The following is a 17,882-nucleotide window of genomic DNA, read 5'->3' as shown; positions in this document are numbered from 1 at the left end:
CTTTATAACCCACGCCTCATTTAACCCATTGTCTCTTCATACCTCATGCCTCTTAATACCGCTTGTCTCTGTATACCCCATGTCTCTTTATAACCCTTGCCTCTTTATACCCCACGCCAGTATATACCCCTTGTCTCTTTATACCCCTTGCTTCTTTATACCCCTTGTCTCTTTATACCCCTTATGTCATTTTATCGCTTGCATCTTTATACCCCACGCCTCTTTGTACCCCATGTCTCTTTAAAACCTTTGTCTCTTTATACCCCTTGCCTCTTTTCACCCCACGCCTCTTTATACACATTGCCTTTTTATACTCCATGTCTCTTTATACCGCTTGTCTCTCTATACCCCATGTCTCCTTATAACCTATGCGTCTTTATACCCATTGTCACTTTATACCCCACACATCTTTATACTCCATGTCTCTCTATACCCCATGTCTCCTTATAACCTATGCGTCTTTATACCCCTTGTCTCTTTATAACCCTTGTCCCTTTTCCTCTTTGTCTCCTTATACCCCATGTCTCTTCATTCCCCACGCCTCTATATACCCCAGATCTCTGTATACCCCATGTCTCTTTATACCCCCTGCCTCTTTATACCCCATGTCTGTGTATATCCCTTTTCTCTTTATAGCCCTTGCCTCTTTATACCCCACGCCTCTTTACACCTCTTGTCTCTTTATACCCCATGCCTCTTTATACCCCTTGTCTCTTTATATCCCATGTCACTTTATACCCGTTGCCTCTTTATACCGCTTGCATATTTATACCCTTGTTTCTTTATACCCCTTGACTTTTTACGCCCTTTGTCTCTTTATACCCCATGTCTCTTTATACCCATTGCCTCTTCATATCCATGTCCCTTTATACCGCTTTTCTCTTTATACCCCTTGTCTCTTTATAACCCACGCCTCTTTATACCCATTGTCTCTTCATACCTCATGCCCCATTATACCCCTTGCCTCTTTATAACACTTGCCTCTTTATACCCCTTGTCTCATTATACCCCATGTCTCTTTATTCCCCACGCCTCTTTATACCCCTTGTCTCTTTATACCCCATGTCTCTTTATAACCCTTGTCTCTTTATACCCCTTGTCTCTTTATACCCCTTGTGTCTTCATACCCCTTGTGTCTTTATACCCCATGCCTCTTTATACCCATTTTCTCTTTATACCCCTTGTCTCCTTATACTACTCGCCTCTTTACACCCCTCGTCTCTTTATACCCCATGTCTCTTTATAACCATTGTCTCCTTATACCCCACGCTTCTTTATACCTCATGTCTCTTTATACCCCTTGTCTCTTTATACCCCTTGTCTCTTTATACCCCTTGCCTCTTTATACCCCACACCTCTTTATACCAATTGGCTCTTTATACTCCATATCTCTTTATACCGCTTGTCTCTTGATGCCCCTTGCTTCTTTATTCCCCACGCCTCTTTACACCCCACGCCTATTTATACCTCATGTGTCTTTATACCCCATGTCTCTTTATACCCCTTATCTCTTTATACCCCACGCCTCTTTATATGCCTTGCCTCTTTACACCCCTTGTCTCTTTATACCCCATGTCTCTTTATACCCCATGTCTCTTTATACCCTTGTCTCTTTATACCCCATGTCTCTTTATACCCCATGTCTCTTTATACCCCATGTCTCTTTATTCCCCACACCTCATTACACCCCACGCCTATTTATACCTCATGTCTCTTTATACCCCATGTCTCTTTATACCCCTTGTCTCTTTATACCCCTTGTCTCTTTATACTCCTTGGCTCTTTATACCCCTTGTCTCTTTATACCCCATGTCTCTTTATACCCCTTGTCTCTTTATTCCCCACGCCTCATTACACCCCATGCATATTTATGCCCCATGTCTCTTTATACCCCTTGCCTCTTTATACCCCATTTCTCTTTATACCCCATGTCTCTTTATACCCCTTGCCTCTTTATACCCCATTTCTCTTTATACCCCATGTCTCTTTATACACATTGCCTCTTCATACTCCATGTCTCTTTATACCCCTTGCCTCTTTATACCCCATTTCTCTTTATACCCCATGTCTCTTTATACCCCTTGTCTCTTTATACCCCGTGTCTCTTTATAACCCACCCCTCTTTTAACCCATTGTCTCTTCATACCTCATTCCTCTTTATACCGCTTGTTTCTGTATACCCCATGTCTCTTTATACCCCTTGCCTCTCTATACCCTTTGCCTCTTTATACCCCATGTCTCTTTATACCTTACGCCTCTTTATACCCCTTGTCTCTTTATACCCCATGTCTTTTTATTCCCCACGCCTCTTTACACCCCATGCCTATTTATACCCCCTGTCTCTTTATACCCCTTGTCTCTTTATACCCCTTGCATCTTTATACCCTTGTCTCTTTATACCCCACTCCTCTTTATACCCCATGTCTCTTTATACCTTACGCCTCTTTATACCCCATGTCTTTTTATTCCCCACGCCTCTTTACACCCCACACCTATTTATACCCCATGTCTCTTTATACCCCTTGTCTCTTTATACTCCTTGGCTCTTTATACCCCTTGTCTCTTTATACCGCTTGTCACTTTATTCACCACACCTCTTTACACCCAATACCTCTTTATAGCCCTTGTCTCTTTATACCCCACTCCTATTTATACCCCTTGTCTCTTTATAACCCATGTCTCTTTATACTCCTTTCCTCTTTATACCCCTTGTCTCTTTATACCCCATGTACCTTTACACCCCATGCCTCTTTATACCCCACGCACTTTATATCCCTTGTCTCTTTATACCCCTTGTCTCTTTATACCCCCTGCCTCTTCATACCCCTTGTCTCTTTTTACCCCACGCATCTTTATACCCCCTGTCTCTTTATACCCCATGTCTTTTTACACCCCTTGTCTTTTTATACCCATTGCCTCTTTATACTCCATGTCTCTTTATATCGCTTGTCTCTCTATACCCCATGTCTCTTTATACCCCACGCCTCTTTATACCCCTCATCTCTTTATAACCCGTCTCTTTATACCCTATGTCTCATCATGCCCCTTGTCTCTTTATACCCCACGCCTCTTTACACCCCTTGTCTCTTTACACCCCTTGTCTCTTTATACCCCATGTCTCTTTATACCACTTGTCTCTTTATACCCCATGTCTCTTTATAATCCATGCCTCTTTATACCCATTGTCTCTTTATACCCCATGCTTCTTTATACCCCTTGTCTCTGTAAACCCTACGCCTCTTTATACCCCTTGTCTCATTATACACCATGTCTCTTTATAACCCTTGCCTTTTTATACCCCTTTCTCTTTATATCCCTTGTCCCTCTATACCCCGTGCCTCTTTATACCCGTTGTCTCTTTATACCCCATGTCTCTTTACACTCCTTGTCTCTTTACACTCCTTGTCTCTTTATACTCCTTGCCTCTTTATACTCCTTGCCTCTTTATACTCCTTGCCTCTTTATACCGCTTGTCTCTTTATACCCCATGTCTCTTCATCCTCAACGCCTCTTTACACCCAACGCCTCTTTAGACCCATTGCCTCTTTATACTCCATGTCTCTTTATACCCAATGTCTCTTTATACCCCTTGTCTCTTTATACCCCATGTCGCTTTATAACGCTTGCTACTTCATAACCCATGTCTCTTTATACCCCATGCCTCTTTATACCCCTTGTCTCTTTATATCCCTTGACTCTTTATACCCCACGTCTCTTTATTCCCCATGCCTCTATATACCCCAGGTCTCGTTATACCTCATGTCTCTTTATACCCCTTGCCTCTTTATACCCCTTTTCTGTGTATACCCCTTTTCTCTTTATACCCCACACCTCTTTATACCCCATGTCTCTTTATACCCCTTGTCTCTTTATACCCCTTGCCTCTTTATACCCCATGTCTCTTTATACCCCATGTCTCTTTATACCCATTGCCTCGTTATACCCCATGTCTCTTTATAACCCACGTGTCTTTATACTCATTGTCTCTTTATACCCCATGTCTCTTTATACCCCTTGCCTCTTTATACCCCATGTCTCTTTATACCCCATGTCTCTTTATACCCCTTGCCTCTTTATACCCCATGTCTCTTTATACCCCACTCCTCTTTATACCCCATGTCTTTTTATTCCCCACGCCTCTTTACACCCCATGCCTATTTATACCCCATGTCTCTTTATACCCCTTGTCTCTTTATACCCCATGTCTCTTTATACCCCTTGCATCTTTATACCCTTGTCTGTTTATACTCCTTGGCTCTTTATACCCCTTGTCTCTTTATACTCCTTGCCTCTTTATACCTCATGTCCCTTTATACCCCACTCCTCTTTATACCCAATGTCTCTTTATACCTTACGCCTCTTTATACCCCTTGTCTCTTTATACCCCTTTTCTCTTTATACCCCATGTCTTTTTATTCCCCACGTCTCTTTACACTCCACGCCTATTTATACCCCATGTCTCTTTATACCCCATGTCTCTTTATACCCCATGTCTCTTTATACCCCTTGTCTCTTTATACCCCACACTTCTTTATACCCCATGTCTCTTTATACCCCATGTCTCTTTATACCCCATGTCTCTTTATACCCCTTTTCTCTTTATACCCCACACTTCTTTATACCCCATGTCTCTTTATACCCCATGTCTCTTTATACCCCATGTCTCTTTATACCCCACGCCTCTTTATACCCATTGTCTCTTCATACCTCATGCCACTTTATTTCCCTTGTCTCTGTTTACCCAACGCCTCATTATACCCCTTGTCTATTTATACTCCTTGTCTCATTATACCCCTTGTCTCTTTATACCCCTTGTGTCTTTATACCCCATGCCTCTTTATACCCATTTTCTCTTTATACCCCTTGTCTCCTTATACTACTCGCCTCTTTACACCCCTCGTCTCTTTATACCCCATGTCTCTTTATAACCATTGTCTCCTTATACCCCACGCTTCTTTATACCTCATGTCTCTTTATACCCCTTGCCTCTTTATACCCCTTGTCTCTTTATACCCCACTCCTCTTTATACCAATTGGCTCTTTATACTCCATATCTCTTTATACCGCTTGTCTCTTGATGCCCCTTGCTTCTTTATTCCCCACGCCTCTTTACACCCCACGCCTATTTATACCTCATGTGTCTTTATACCCCTTGTCTCTTTCTACCCCTTATCTCTTTATACCCCACGCCTCTTTATATGCCTTGCCTCTTTACACCCCTTGTCTCTTTATACCCCATGTCTCTTTATACCCCTTGCATCTTTATACCCCATGCCTCTTTATACCCCATGTCTCTTTATACCCCTTGTCTCTTTATACTCCTTGTCTCTTTATACCCCTTGTCTCTTTATACCTCATGTCTCTTTATACCCCACTCCTCTTTATACCCCATGTCTTTTTATACCTTACGCCTCTTTATACCCCTTTTCTCTTTATACCCCATGTCTTTTTATTCCCCACGCCTCTGTACACTCCACGCCTATTTATACCCCATGTCTCTTTATACCCCTTGTCTCTTTATTCCCCACGCATATTTATACCCCATGTCTCTTTATACCCCTAGCCTCTTTATACCCCATGTCTCTTTATACCTCTTGCCTCTTTATACCCCATTTCTCTATATACCTCATGTCTCTTTATTCCCCACGCCTCTTTACACCCCACGCCTATTTATACCTCATGTGTCTTTATACCCCTTGCCTCTTTAGAAACCTTGTCTCTTTATACCCCTTGCATCTTTATACACATTGCCTCTTTATACTCCTTGTCTCTTTATACCCCTTGTCTCTTTATACCCCGTGTCTCTTTATAACCCACCCCTCTTCTAACCCATTGTCTCTTCATACCTCATTCCTCCTTATACCGCTTGTTTCTGTATACCCCACGTCTCTTTATACCCCTTGCTTCTTTATATCCCTTGTCTCTTTATATTCCTTGTCTCTTTATACCCCTTGCCTCTTTATACCTCATGTCCCTTTATACCCCACTCCTCTTTATACCCCATGTCTCTTTATACCTTACGCCTCTTTATACCCCTTGTCTCTTTATACCCCATGTCTTTTTATTCCCCACGCCTCTTTACACCCCATGCCTATTTATACCCCCTGTCTCTTTATACCCCTTGTCTCTTTATACCCCTGGCCTCTTTATACCCCTTGTTTCTTTATACCCTTGTCTGTTTATACTCCTTGGCTCTTTATACCCCTTGTCTCTTTATACTCCTTGCCTCTTTATACCTCATGTCCCTTTATACCCCACTCCTCTTTATACCCAATGTCTCTTTATACCTTACGCCTCTTTATACCCCTTGTCTCTTTATACCCCTTTTCTCTTTATACCCCATGTCTTTTTATTCCCCACGTCTCTTTACACTCCACACCTATTTATACCCCATGTCTCTTTATACCCCATGTCTCTTTATACCCCTTGTCTCTTTATACCCCTTGTCTCTTTATACCTCATGTCTCTTTATATCCCTTGTCTATTTATACCCCACGCCTCTTTATACCCCTTCTGTTTATACCGCATGTCACTTTATACCCCTTGTCTCATCATACCCCACGCCTCTTTATACCCCTTGCCTCTTTGTACCCCTTGCCTCTTTATACCCGATGCCTCTTTATACCCCATGTCTCTTTATACCCCTTGTCTCTTCATACCCCACTCTTCTTTATACCCCTTGCCTCTTTATACCCCTTGTTTCTTTATACCCCATGTCTCTTTATATCCCTTGTCTCTTCATTCCCTACCTCTCTTTATACCCGTTGCCTCTTTATACGCCTTGTCTCTTTATACCCGACGTCTCTTTATACCCCTTGTCTCTTTATACCCCATGCCTCCAATTCTCTGTCATCCCGTTGTGAGCAATGGGACCAACTTTGGTCAGCAGGGTGAGTTGGACCTGTTTCGTGTTGTTTTCATCTATAACTCCATGACTCTAAAATACTATTCCATTACTGGTTTTGAAACTGTACCTCAGTAACAATGGTAGTTGACGCATTTTGGAATATTGATATTTCTGAAATATTAATTTTAACTAATTAAATCTCCAGCACATTTTCCTTAGACTGAGATGCACAGTTAAACATGTAAGAATGCACTGCCTTCCTTACCTTGTAGAATATTAGCAGCAGGTCATCTAGCTTCCCATGTAAGTCTCCTGAAAGACATGAGAAAGTATTAATATTCTACAAGTTATGTACCAAGCAGAGTGCTTGAGTTATTTATTTATTTATTTAGTGATACCGTGCGGAATAGATCCCTCTGACTTACTGAGCCACACGAGCCAGCCACCCACCGCTTTAATTCTGGCCTAATCACAGGACAATTTATAATGACCAATTAACCCACTAACCAGTACGTCTTTGGACTGTAGGAGGAAACCGGAGCATCCCAAGGAAACTCACACGCACAGGGGAAGGAATATACAAACTTGCTTACAGAGGGCGCCGGAATTGACACCTAGCTGTAAGAGTGTCACGCTAACCACTTTGCTACTGCGGTACCCTGAGATGTTCATCACAATCACAATCACAAAATGAACTGTCAGATCATGATCAATTGTACAATGGTGGAGTCGTGGAACACACCACAACACAGAAGCAAGCTCTTCGGCCCAAGTAGTCTGTGCCAAACTATTATTCTGCCTAGTCCCATCAATTTGCACCTGGACCATAGCCCTCCATGCCCTCCCATCCATTTAACCCAACTTTCCAGAACCCGCATCCACCTCTTCTGCTGGCAGCTCATTCCACGCTCTCATCACCCTCTGAGTGAAGAAGTTCCCCCTTATGTTCCCCTTAAACATTCAACTTTCACCCCAACTCATGACCTCTAGTTCTAGACTCACTCAACCTCAGAGTAAAAAGCCTGCTTACATTTATCCTATCTATACCCCTCATAAATTTGTTTACCTCTATCAAATCTCCCCTCATTCTCCGACACTCCAGGGAAAAAAAAGTCCTAACCTATTCAACCTTTCCCTTATAACTCAGGTCCTCAAGTCCCTGCAACATCCTTAGAAATTTTCCTTGCACTCTTTCAATCTTATTGATAACTTTCCTGTAGGTAGGTGACCAAAACTGCATGCAATGCTCCAAATTAGGCCTCACCAGTATTGTGAACAACTTCGTTATAATATTCCAACTCCAAACTCCAGGACTTGATATTTTCATTTATGTGCTAAATGTGCCAAAGCTCTTTTTTATGACCCTATCTACCTGTGATGCCACTTTCAAGGATTATGCATCTGTATTCCCTGATCCCTCTGTTTTACCACACTCATCAGTGCCCTACCGTTCAGTATGTGTCCTGTCCTGGCTTAGTGTAACACATCGCACTAGTCTGAGTAAATTCCATCTGCTATTTTTAGCTCATTTATCCAGCTAGTCCATATCCTGCTGCAAGCTATGATAGTCTTACTCACTGTCCATTGCACCTCCCAATCTTGGTGTCATCCACAAATCTGGTGATCTAGTTTACCACATTATCATCTAGATCGTTGATATAAATGACAAATAACAATGGACCCAACACTTCATTAGTCACAGGCCTCCAGTCAGAGATGCAACCCTCTACAACCACTCTCTTGCTTCTCCCATGAAGCCAATGTCTAATCCAGTTACTACCTCCCTGAATGCCAAGCAGCTGAACCTTTTTGACCAACCTCCCATATCAAATGCCTTGCCAAAGTCCATGTAGACTACATCTACTCTCTTTCCTTCATCAACACTCCTGATAACTTCCTCAAAAAACTCTATAAAATTGATTAGACACAGCCTACCACACACAAAGCCACATTGACTATCCCATCGGTCCCTGTCCATCCAAATAATTATATAACAGTCCCTTAGAATACCTTCCAATAACTTACCCACTATTAATGTCAGGCTCACTGGCCCATATTTTCTTGGCTTATTCTTAAACAACGGGACTACATCAGTTATCCTCCAGTTCTCTGGCACTTCATCCAAGGCTAAGGATATTTAAATATCTCTGCTAGGTCCTTGCAATTTCTGCACAAGTCTCCCACAGGGTCCGAGGGAACATCCTGTCAGACCCTGGGGATTTATCCACCCTAATCTGCCTCAAGAAAGCAAATACCCTCTCCTCTACAATCCCAATGCAATCCATGACCTCACTGCTGTTTTGCCTCAGTTCTATAGACTCTGTGCCCATCTCCTGAGTAAATACAGATGCAAAAAATCCATTTAAGATCTTTCCTATGTCTTTTGGCTCCATGTATAAGTGACCAAGCTGATCTTCAAGAGGACCAAATGTGTCCCTTGCTATCCTTTTGCTTTCAATATATCTCCTTCACCTTGTCTGCTAGAGTAACCTTGTGCCTTGTTTTAGCTCCCCCTGATTTCCCTTTTAAGTGTACTCTTGCATTTCTTATACTCCTCAAGTACCTTATTTGATCCTTGTTGCCTAAACCAGCCATGCACCTCATTCTTCTTCTTAACCAGGGCCTCAATATCTCTTGAAAACCAAGATTCCCTAAACCTGCTAGCCTTGCCTTTTACTCTGACAGGAACATATGCACTCCGTACTCTCAAAACCTCACTTCTGAAGGCCTCTCACTTAGCAAGCACACTTCCACCAGAAAACAACCTGTCTGAATCCACACTTTACGAGGTCCTTTCTGATACCATCAAAATTGTCCCTTCTTCAATTTAGAATCTCAGCCTGAAGACCAAACCTCTCTCTCTCCATAATTATCTTGAAACTAATGGTATTTGTTCTCTAGGTCCAAAGTGTTCTCCTATACAAAACTCTGTCACCTGGCCTGATTTGTTCCCTAATAAGAGATCTTGTATCACGCTCTCTCTAGTTGAGACTTCTATGTACTGATTAAGGAAACTTTCCTGAACACATTTGACAAACTCTATTGCATCCAGCCATTTTACAGCATGGGAGTTGCAGTCAATGTGCGGAAAATTAAAATCACCTACTAATACAACCTTTCTTCTCTAAATCCCACTCAATATTGAGTCATCTATAATATAATCTCATTAAAGTGATCATCCCTTTCTTGTTCCTCAGTTCACCCACATAGCCTCAGTAGATGAGTTCTCCAGTCTGTCCTGTGTGAGCAGTGCCGTGACTTTTTCCTTGACTAGTGATATTATCCTTCCCCTTTCCTACAATACTCATCGTATTGAAAGAATCTCAACTCAGCCAGAACATCATGCTCAACATTTCCATTCCTGTCTTTTAACAACATCTTTTCCCGTAGCTACTCTGCTCTCTGCCTGGAACTCTGGCAAACCTAGTTTAAAACCCCTGGTGATCAAGTAATTTTCTAGGGAGATTGTCCCCATTAAGCTTGAAAGGTATAGATTGTAACTGTGTTGTTGAAAGAGGTGGGGCGGGGTGGAGAGAGAGAACAAGAACTTGTAGGCAAGTTTACTAACAACAGCAAGCAGAAAGCTATTATTATGTTGGCAGCAAGATTTTCTGGAAGCCTAGCAACACACACAAAATGCTGGTGGAACAGCCCGGGCCAGGCAGCATCTATAGGAAGAAGTACAGTCAACGTTTCAGGCTGAGACCCTTCGTCAGAACTAACTGAAAGAAGAGATAATAAGAGATAGATACTATCTCTTCCTTCAGTTAGTCCTGACGAAGGGTCTCGGCCTGAAACGTCGACTGTACCTCTTCCTAGAGATGCTGCCTGGCCTGCTGCGTTCACCAGCATTTTGTGTGTGTTGCGTGAATTTCCAGCATCTGCAGATTTTCTCACATTTGCGTTTATAGAAGCATAGTTATGATTCCCAGATCTATAAAAGTAATTGAAGATGTAACAGGTGGGGTGTATAAGGCTAGTGGATATAGCACGTTTGTATTTTAGAAAGCATTCTTTTGAATACGACTTTAATATCTGTGGAGAAAATTAGGATTTATAGGGCTTGGGATAATAAATTAGCACGGACAGAGAGCGGTGAACAGAAAGCACAGTAGGGATATATTTATGGGATGGCTGACTGTAAACTGTGGAGTGGCACATGGATAAACATTTATACATGTGATAAAGATTACATGTAAGGCTTAGGGACAGGGCAAGAAAATGACAACCGCAAGAAGTGTGAAACCCACCACTTTGATGCGCAGGCGTGTGACGTCGGGCTGTGCAGCGCGGCAGATTTAAAAGGAACAGAGCCTCATAGAGCGGGCAGCGGAGTTTGCGGGCTGCGGAGTGAGCCAGGAGCAGAGTGAAGACTTAAGGGCTTCGGCTCAACGGGCTTAGGCGGAAACAGGCGAGATGAGGAAGGTTTGGCACTCATTTTCTGTTGTTATTTGAGGAGAGGGGCAGTATGAGTGTGAGGGCAGTTTATTGCTCTCGGTGTCGGATGTGCGAGGCCCTGGAGTCTACAAGCCTCCCGGACGTCCACATCTGCGCCAAGTGCATCGAGATGCAGCTCCTAAGGGACCGCATTACGGAACTGGAGCTGCAGCTCGATGACCTTCGTCTGGTCGGGGAGAGTGAGGAGGTGATAGAGAGGAGTTGCAGGCAGGTGGTCACACCGGGGCCACGGGAGGCAGACAAGTGGGTCACGGTTAGGAGGGGGAAGGGGAAAGGTCAGGTAATAGGGGGTACCCCGGTGGCTGTGCCCCTGAACAACAGGTACTCCTGTTTGAGTACTGTTGGGGGGGACAGCTTACCCGGGAGAAGCGACAGTGGCTGTGCCTCCAGCACAGAGTCCGGCCCTGTAGCTCAGAAGGGTAGGGCAAGGAAGAGGAGGGCAGTTGTGATAGGGGACTCAATAGTAAGGGGGCCAGATAGGCGATTCTGTGGACGCAGTCCAGAGACCCGGATGGTAGTTTGCCTCCCTGGTGCCAGGGTCTGGGATATTTCTGATCGTGTCCAAGATATCCTGAAGTGGGAGGGTGAGGAGCCAGAGGTCGTGGTACATATAGGTACCAATGACATAGGTAGGAAAAGGGATGAGGTCCTGAAAGGAGAATATAGGGAGCTAGGAAGGGAGTTGAGAAAAAGGACCGCAAAGGTAGTAATCTCGGGATTACTGCCTGTGCCACGCGACAGTGAGAGTAGGAATGCGATGAGGTGGAGGATAAATGCGTGGCTGAAGGATTGGAGCAGGGGGCAGGGATTCAAGTTTTTGGATCATTGGGACCTCTTTTGGCGCAGGCGTGACCTGTACAAAAAGGACGGGTTACACTTGAATCCTAGGGGGACCAATATCCTGGCAGGGAGATTAGTGAGGGCTACTGAGGTGACTTTAAACTAGAATGGTTGGGGGGTGGGAATCAAATTAAAGAGGCTAGGCGTGAGGAGGTTAGTTCACTACAGGGGGATGGGAACCAGTGCAGAGAGGCAGAGGGGTGTAAAGTGAGGGTAGAAACAAAAAGTACTATGGAGAAAAGTAAAAGTGGCAGGCCGACAAATCCAGGGCAAGCATTAAAAAGGGCCACTTTTCAGCATAATTGTATAAGGGCTAAGAGAGTTGTAAAAGAGCGCCTGAAGGCTTTGTGTGTCAATGCAAGGAGCATTCGTAATAAGGTGGATGAATTGAAAAGCAGATTGTTATTAGTGATTATGATATAGTTGGGATCACAGAAACATGGCTCCAGGGTGACCAGGGATGGGAGCTCAACGTTCAGGGATATTCAATATTCAGGAGGGATAGACATGAAGGAAGGGGAGGTGGGGTGGCTTTGCTGGTTAAAGAAGAGATTAATGCAATAGAAAGGAAGGACATAAGCCGGGAAGATGTGGAATTGATATGGGTAGAGCTGCGTAACACTAAGGGGCAGAAGACGTTGGTGGGAGTTGTGTACAGGCCACCTAACAGTAGTAGTGAGGTCGGAGATGGTATTAAACAGGAAATTAGAAATGTGTGCAATAAAGGAACAGCAGTTATAATGGGTGACTTCAATCTACATGTAGATTGGGTGAACCAAATTGGTAAAGGTGCTGAGGAAGAGGATTTCTTGGAATGTATGCGGGATGGTTTATTGAACCAACATGTCGAGGAACCGACTAGAGAGCAGGCTATTCTGGACTGGGTTTTGAGCAATGAGGAAGGGTTAATTAGCAATCTTGTCATGAGAGGCCCCTTGGGTAAGAGTGACCATAATATGGTGGAATTCTTCATTAAGATGGAGAGTGACATAGTTAATTCAGAAACAAAGGTTCTGAACTTAAAGAGGGGTAACTTTGAAGGTATGAGACGTGAATTAGCTAAGATAGACTGGTAAATGACACTTAAAGGATTGACGGTGGATATGCAATGGCAAGCATTTAAAGGTTGCATGGATGAACTGCAACAAATGTTCATCCCAGTTTGGCAAAAGAATAAATCAAGGAAGGTAGTGCACCTGTGGCTGACAAGAGAAATTAGGGATAGTATCAATTCCAAAGAAGAAGCATACAAATTAGCCAGAGAAAGTGGCTCACCTGAGGACTGGGAGAAATTCACAGTTCAGCAGAGGAGGACAAAGGGCTTAATTAGGAAGGGGAAAAAAGATTATGAGAGAAAACTGGCAGGCAACATAAAAACGGACTGTAAAAGCTTTTATAGATATGTAAAAAGGAAAAGACTGGTAAAGACAAATGTAGGTCCCCTGCAGACAGAAACAGGTGAATTGATTATGGGGAGCAAGGACATGGCAGACCAATTGAATAATTACTTTGGTTCTGTCTTCACTAAGGAGGACATAAATAATCTTCCAGAAATAGTAGGGGATAGAGGGTCCAGTGAGATGGAGGAACCGAGCGAAATACATGTTAGTAGGGAAGTGGTGTTAGGTAAATTGAAGGGATTGAAGGCAGATAAATCCCCAGGGCCAGATGGTCTGCATCCCAGGGTGCTTAAGGAAGTAGCCCAAGAAATAGTGGACGCATTAGTGATAATTTTTCAAAACTCGTTAGATTCTGACTGGTTCCTGAGGATTGGAGGGTGGCTAATGTAACTCCACTTTTTAAAAAAGGAGGGAGAGAGAAACCGGGGAATTATAGACCGGTTAGCCTAACGTCGGTGGTGGGGAAACTGCTGGAGTCAGTTATCAAGGATGTGATAACAGCACATTTGGAAAGCGGTGCATCTCCAAGTTTGCGGATGACACGAAGCTGGGTGGCAGTGTTAGCTGTGAGGAGGATGCTAAGAGGATGCAGGGTGACTTGCATAGGTTGGGTGAGTGGGCAAATTCATGGCAGATGCAATTTAATGTGGATAAATGTGAAGTTATCCACTTTGGTGGCAAAAATAGGAAAACAGATTATTATCTGAATGGTGGCCGATTAGGAAAAGGGGAGGTGCAATGAGACCTGGGTGTCATTATACACCAGTCATTGAAAGTGGGCATGCAGGTACAGCAGGCGGTGAAAAAGGCGAATGGTATGCTGGCATTTATAGCGAGAGGATTTGAGTATAGGAGCAGGGAGGTACTACTGCAGTTGTACAAGGCCTTGGTGAGACCACACCTGGAGTATTGTGTGCAGTTTTGGTCCCCTAATCTGAGGAAAGACATCCTTGCCATAGATGGAGTACTGAGAACGTTCACCAGATTGATTCCTGGGATGGCAGGACTTTCATATGAAGAAAGACTGGATGAACTGGGCTTGTACTCATTGGAATTTAGAAGATTGAGGGGGGATCTGATTGAAACGTATAAGATCCTAAAGGGATTGGACAGGCTAGATGCAGGAAGATTGTTCCCGATGTTGGGGAAGTCCAGAACGAGGGGTCACAGTTTGAGGATAGAGGGGAAGCCTTTTAGGACCGAGATTAGGAAAAACTTCTTCACACAGAGAGTGGTGAATCTGTGGAATTCTCTGCCACAGGAAACAGTTGAGGCCAGTTCATTGGCTATATTTAAGAGGGAGTTCGATATGGCCCTTGTGGCTACGGGGGTCAGGGGGTATGGAGGGAAGGCTGGGGCGGTGTTCTGAGTTGGATGATCAGCCATGATCATAATAAATGGCGGTGCAGGCTCGAAGGGCCGAATGGCCTACTCCTGCACCTATTTTCTATGTTTCTATGTTTAAAAAGAAGTGGCATATTTTTTTGAAAAGCTGAGAGACTGGTAATCCCCACACTCAGAGGGATTTGCAAATAGGTCAAAGTCAAGGTGAGGCAATTGGGAAGACAAGGGATTGAAAAGCCTGGGTTCAAATTCCTGGCTGTGTTTTTTGTACACCGTTTTTCCATTCACAGAAACAGCTCCATCACACATACAAAAAGACAATGTAGATACAGAAGGGTGGCCTGTGCCCAGATTAGAATGCCTGATGGGTTCTAGATGAAGATTAAAATTAATATTGAAGATTCACTTTATTTGTCACATGTACATCAAAACATCAAAGCATAGAGTGAAATGTGTCATTTGCGTCAATGACCACTGTAGTCTAAGGATGTGCTGGGCTGGCCCAACTGCGCCTGTTTCTAGCACCAGTGTAGCTTTCCCGCAATTTACTAACCCTCACCTGTACATCTTTGGAAGGTGAGAGGAAACCAGAGCACATGGAGAAAACCGCACGGTCATGGGGAGAACGTAAACACTCTTTACAGACAGCAGTGAGAATCTTCCAATGTTCTCTCTTTTATTATTTCCCAGTTAACTCGACAAACAATCTTGGCTGTCGAAGCCCCTAATAGATGCTCTTTGGACTACTTTGACTTACACAAAAATAAGGATAGTTTGCTTGTTACCAGAGGGCCTTACAATACTCCCTCAGGGACACCCCGTGAGATGTAAGACCTGGCATGAAGAGGATGGAATCATCTCTTTGTAACAGTGAGAAACAGAGGTAACATTTCCTACCACAGACTGTTATATCCTTGGAGTAATGGGTTGAAAGGTGGATGATGTTTGGCATTTTTTTCACAATTTTCTTGGTCTCTTGCAGGAGCTGAAGCACGTACAAGCTGTGAAGCTGCTGTAACAGCAAATGATGTCAAGGTTACAGGCAAGTGCAGAACCAAGGAACTATACAAAGTGTGATGTTGCACTAATTACCCTAGATGCTTAGTATCCAGGGACCCAGAAAATTACAGAAGTTAGAGAATTAGAATTCAGTATTTAAAAGTAGATCCAAACAAATACAAATTATCATCAACCCAATAGATCAACATATCCTTTCCATTCTTAATTCACACCCCTCAAATAATCCAGTAAAGGCTCTTTCGTTAACGTTTGGGGGACATGCCAGTGTTAGAAAGCCTGTCCCAAAGTGATCACCACCAGAAGTCACACACTGTCAAAATCATATCTTGAACCAACATCCCAGACTTGAGGGACTGTGGAATACAATGGGGACAGAGCGAGCCTTGGAAGTTCTTAACATCGACTGGACTCCATGTGGCAATAAGTCAATTATATTTAGGGAACCTCCTGCTGTTGCTCATCACTTTGCGTGCAAATCAGCTGCAGAGTTCTTGGTGTTAGAAAGATATCTATATTGCTGTACTTCTAACAAGAATATAAAAGGTAGCTTGTGAGTGTAAATCTTTATATTTTGAAATGGCAGAGGTTCAGAATAAGTCACAGATTAAAAATAGGCAATCATGAGGATAACTTTCTGGCCTGGCATATCCCATGGTTTGCCATTCTTATTAAACAGGGAACCAACCCTAGTTCATCAACAATGTACACTGGGATGTACCTTACATTTACATGCAGAGACAATTGACTACTTTTAAACTCTGTAGTGGATTAGTCTGGTTGCTGACCCTTTCACTTAGTCTCAAGGAGAGACCCCACTGTTAAAATCAGCTTTCCTGTTTATTCATCCTCGTAAAGTTGAATCAGCAATGTCAATTGATACCACTGCTGCAGGACCAGCAGTGCACGTGCATTAATTTGTCATACACAGGTGCGAGTGATGTGGATTTGCACAGTTTGTGACAGTCATGTTCAGGGGTGGCTGTGTGCCATCATTAAATTGCATAGCATGTCAAACATATGAAACGTGCAGTGGATTTTCCAGGCTAGACTTTGCTCAGTGAGTCACCACAGACGTGTGCAATTGATATTCATGGAGCCAGAGACTCTAAACCGGAATCTTTGTAAACTGGTACATTAACTCACTTTCCGCTGCTTGAATGCTTTAAGCAATACAGTGGCATCAAAAGCTGTAAGAGGAAAAGAAAGTCGTGGTCCTGAGTAGTAACTGGGAACTTTAGTGGCTAAATCTCCCAGCACTTGGTCAGACTCCGTACTGTCACACAACTCCCCTAATGGATTCAATAACTGGGAAAACAAGCCTGGAATAAGAAAAAAATATCTGTTATCAACAGTAGATGTAGATCAATAACTTAATTTATCTGGTCAATAAACTGGTTGCGTTTCTCCTCACCGGTAGTGTACTTTTTATGCAAATTATTTGCACTCGGCAATATCTGTTAGCAAACTGCATGGAGAAGAAGCAGAAATTTGTGCAAAAGAATCTGCAGCCTTTATTCCTTGCAGATTTTTACACCATTACTTACGCTGAGGATCGACCCATTCCAGTGCACATAGTCTTTTTACCAGTTATGCTGTCAAAATGATCAAACATCAATAATAATTGTCAAAGTCAAATTGATTGTCATATGCACAAGTACGAGTATGCAGTCTACTGTACCTCCTGCCTGAGGGCAGAATTCATATGAAGACATGGTAGGTACGAGGTGCAATGAAAATCTTACTTGAAGGGACATAGAAACACATAAAAAGAATTAATTAAAAGTAGGGAATAAACAATTTTACAAGAATGAACAAAATTAGAATAAAAATGACAATGATCGGGCAAACTGATCAAAGTCGACACAGAAGTCATGCAGCTATCATTCGCTTGTTATTTGCTGCACATGGTAAACGTCAGCTCACAGGAATACAAGACCCTGCAGAGACTGATGGATTACAGGAGGCTGCAGAGA

General features: G+C 43.2%; 1 protein-coding gene across 1 annotated transcript in view; it reads right to left on the bottom strand.

The window, feature by feature from the left end:
• The window catches only part of ppef1 (protein phosphatase, EF-hand calcium binding domain 1), a 276,249-nt gene extending 258,628 nt beyond the window's left edge, over positions 1 to 17,621 (bottom strand). Inside the window, exons 1-4 of the mRNA XM_072259727.1 lie at positions 17,588 to 17,621; positions 17,053 to 17,228; positions 15,787 to 15,901; positions 7,113 to 7,159 (exon numbers count right to left, since the gene is read on the bottom strand). Of these exons, the coding sequence (XP_072115828.1) occupies positions 7,113 to 7,159; positions 15,787 to 15,901; positions 17,053 to 17,228; positions 17,588 to 17,621 (372 nt within the window). The remainder of the gene's footprint in view (positions 1 to 7,112; positions 7,160 to 15,786; positions 15,902 to 17,052; positions 17,229 to 17,587) is intronic.
• Between the last annotated feature and the right edge of the window lie 261 nt (positions 17,622 to 17,882).

This window comes from Mobula birostris, chromosome 6, assembly GCF_030028105.1.
Source record: "Mobula birostris isolate sMobBir1 chromosome 6, sMobBir1.hap1, whole genome shotgun sequence".
In the NCBI taxonomy this organism is placed as follows: domain Eukaryota; kingdom Metazoa; phylum Chordata; class Chondrichthyes; order Myliobatiformes; family Myliobatidae; genus Mobula; species Mobula birostris.
This window is presented reverse-complemented; position numbering and strand designations above follow the sequence as displayed.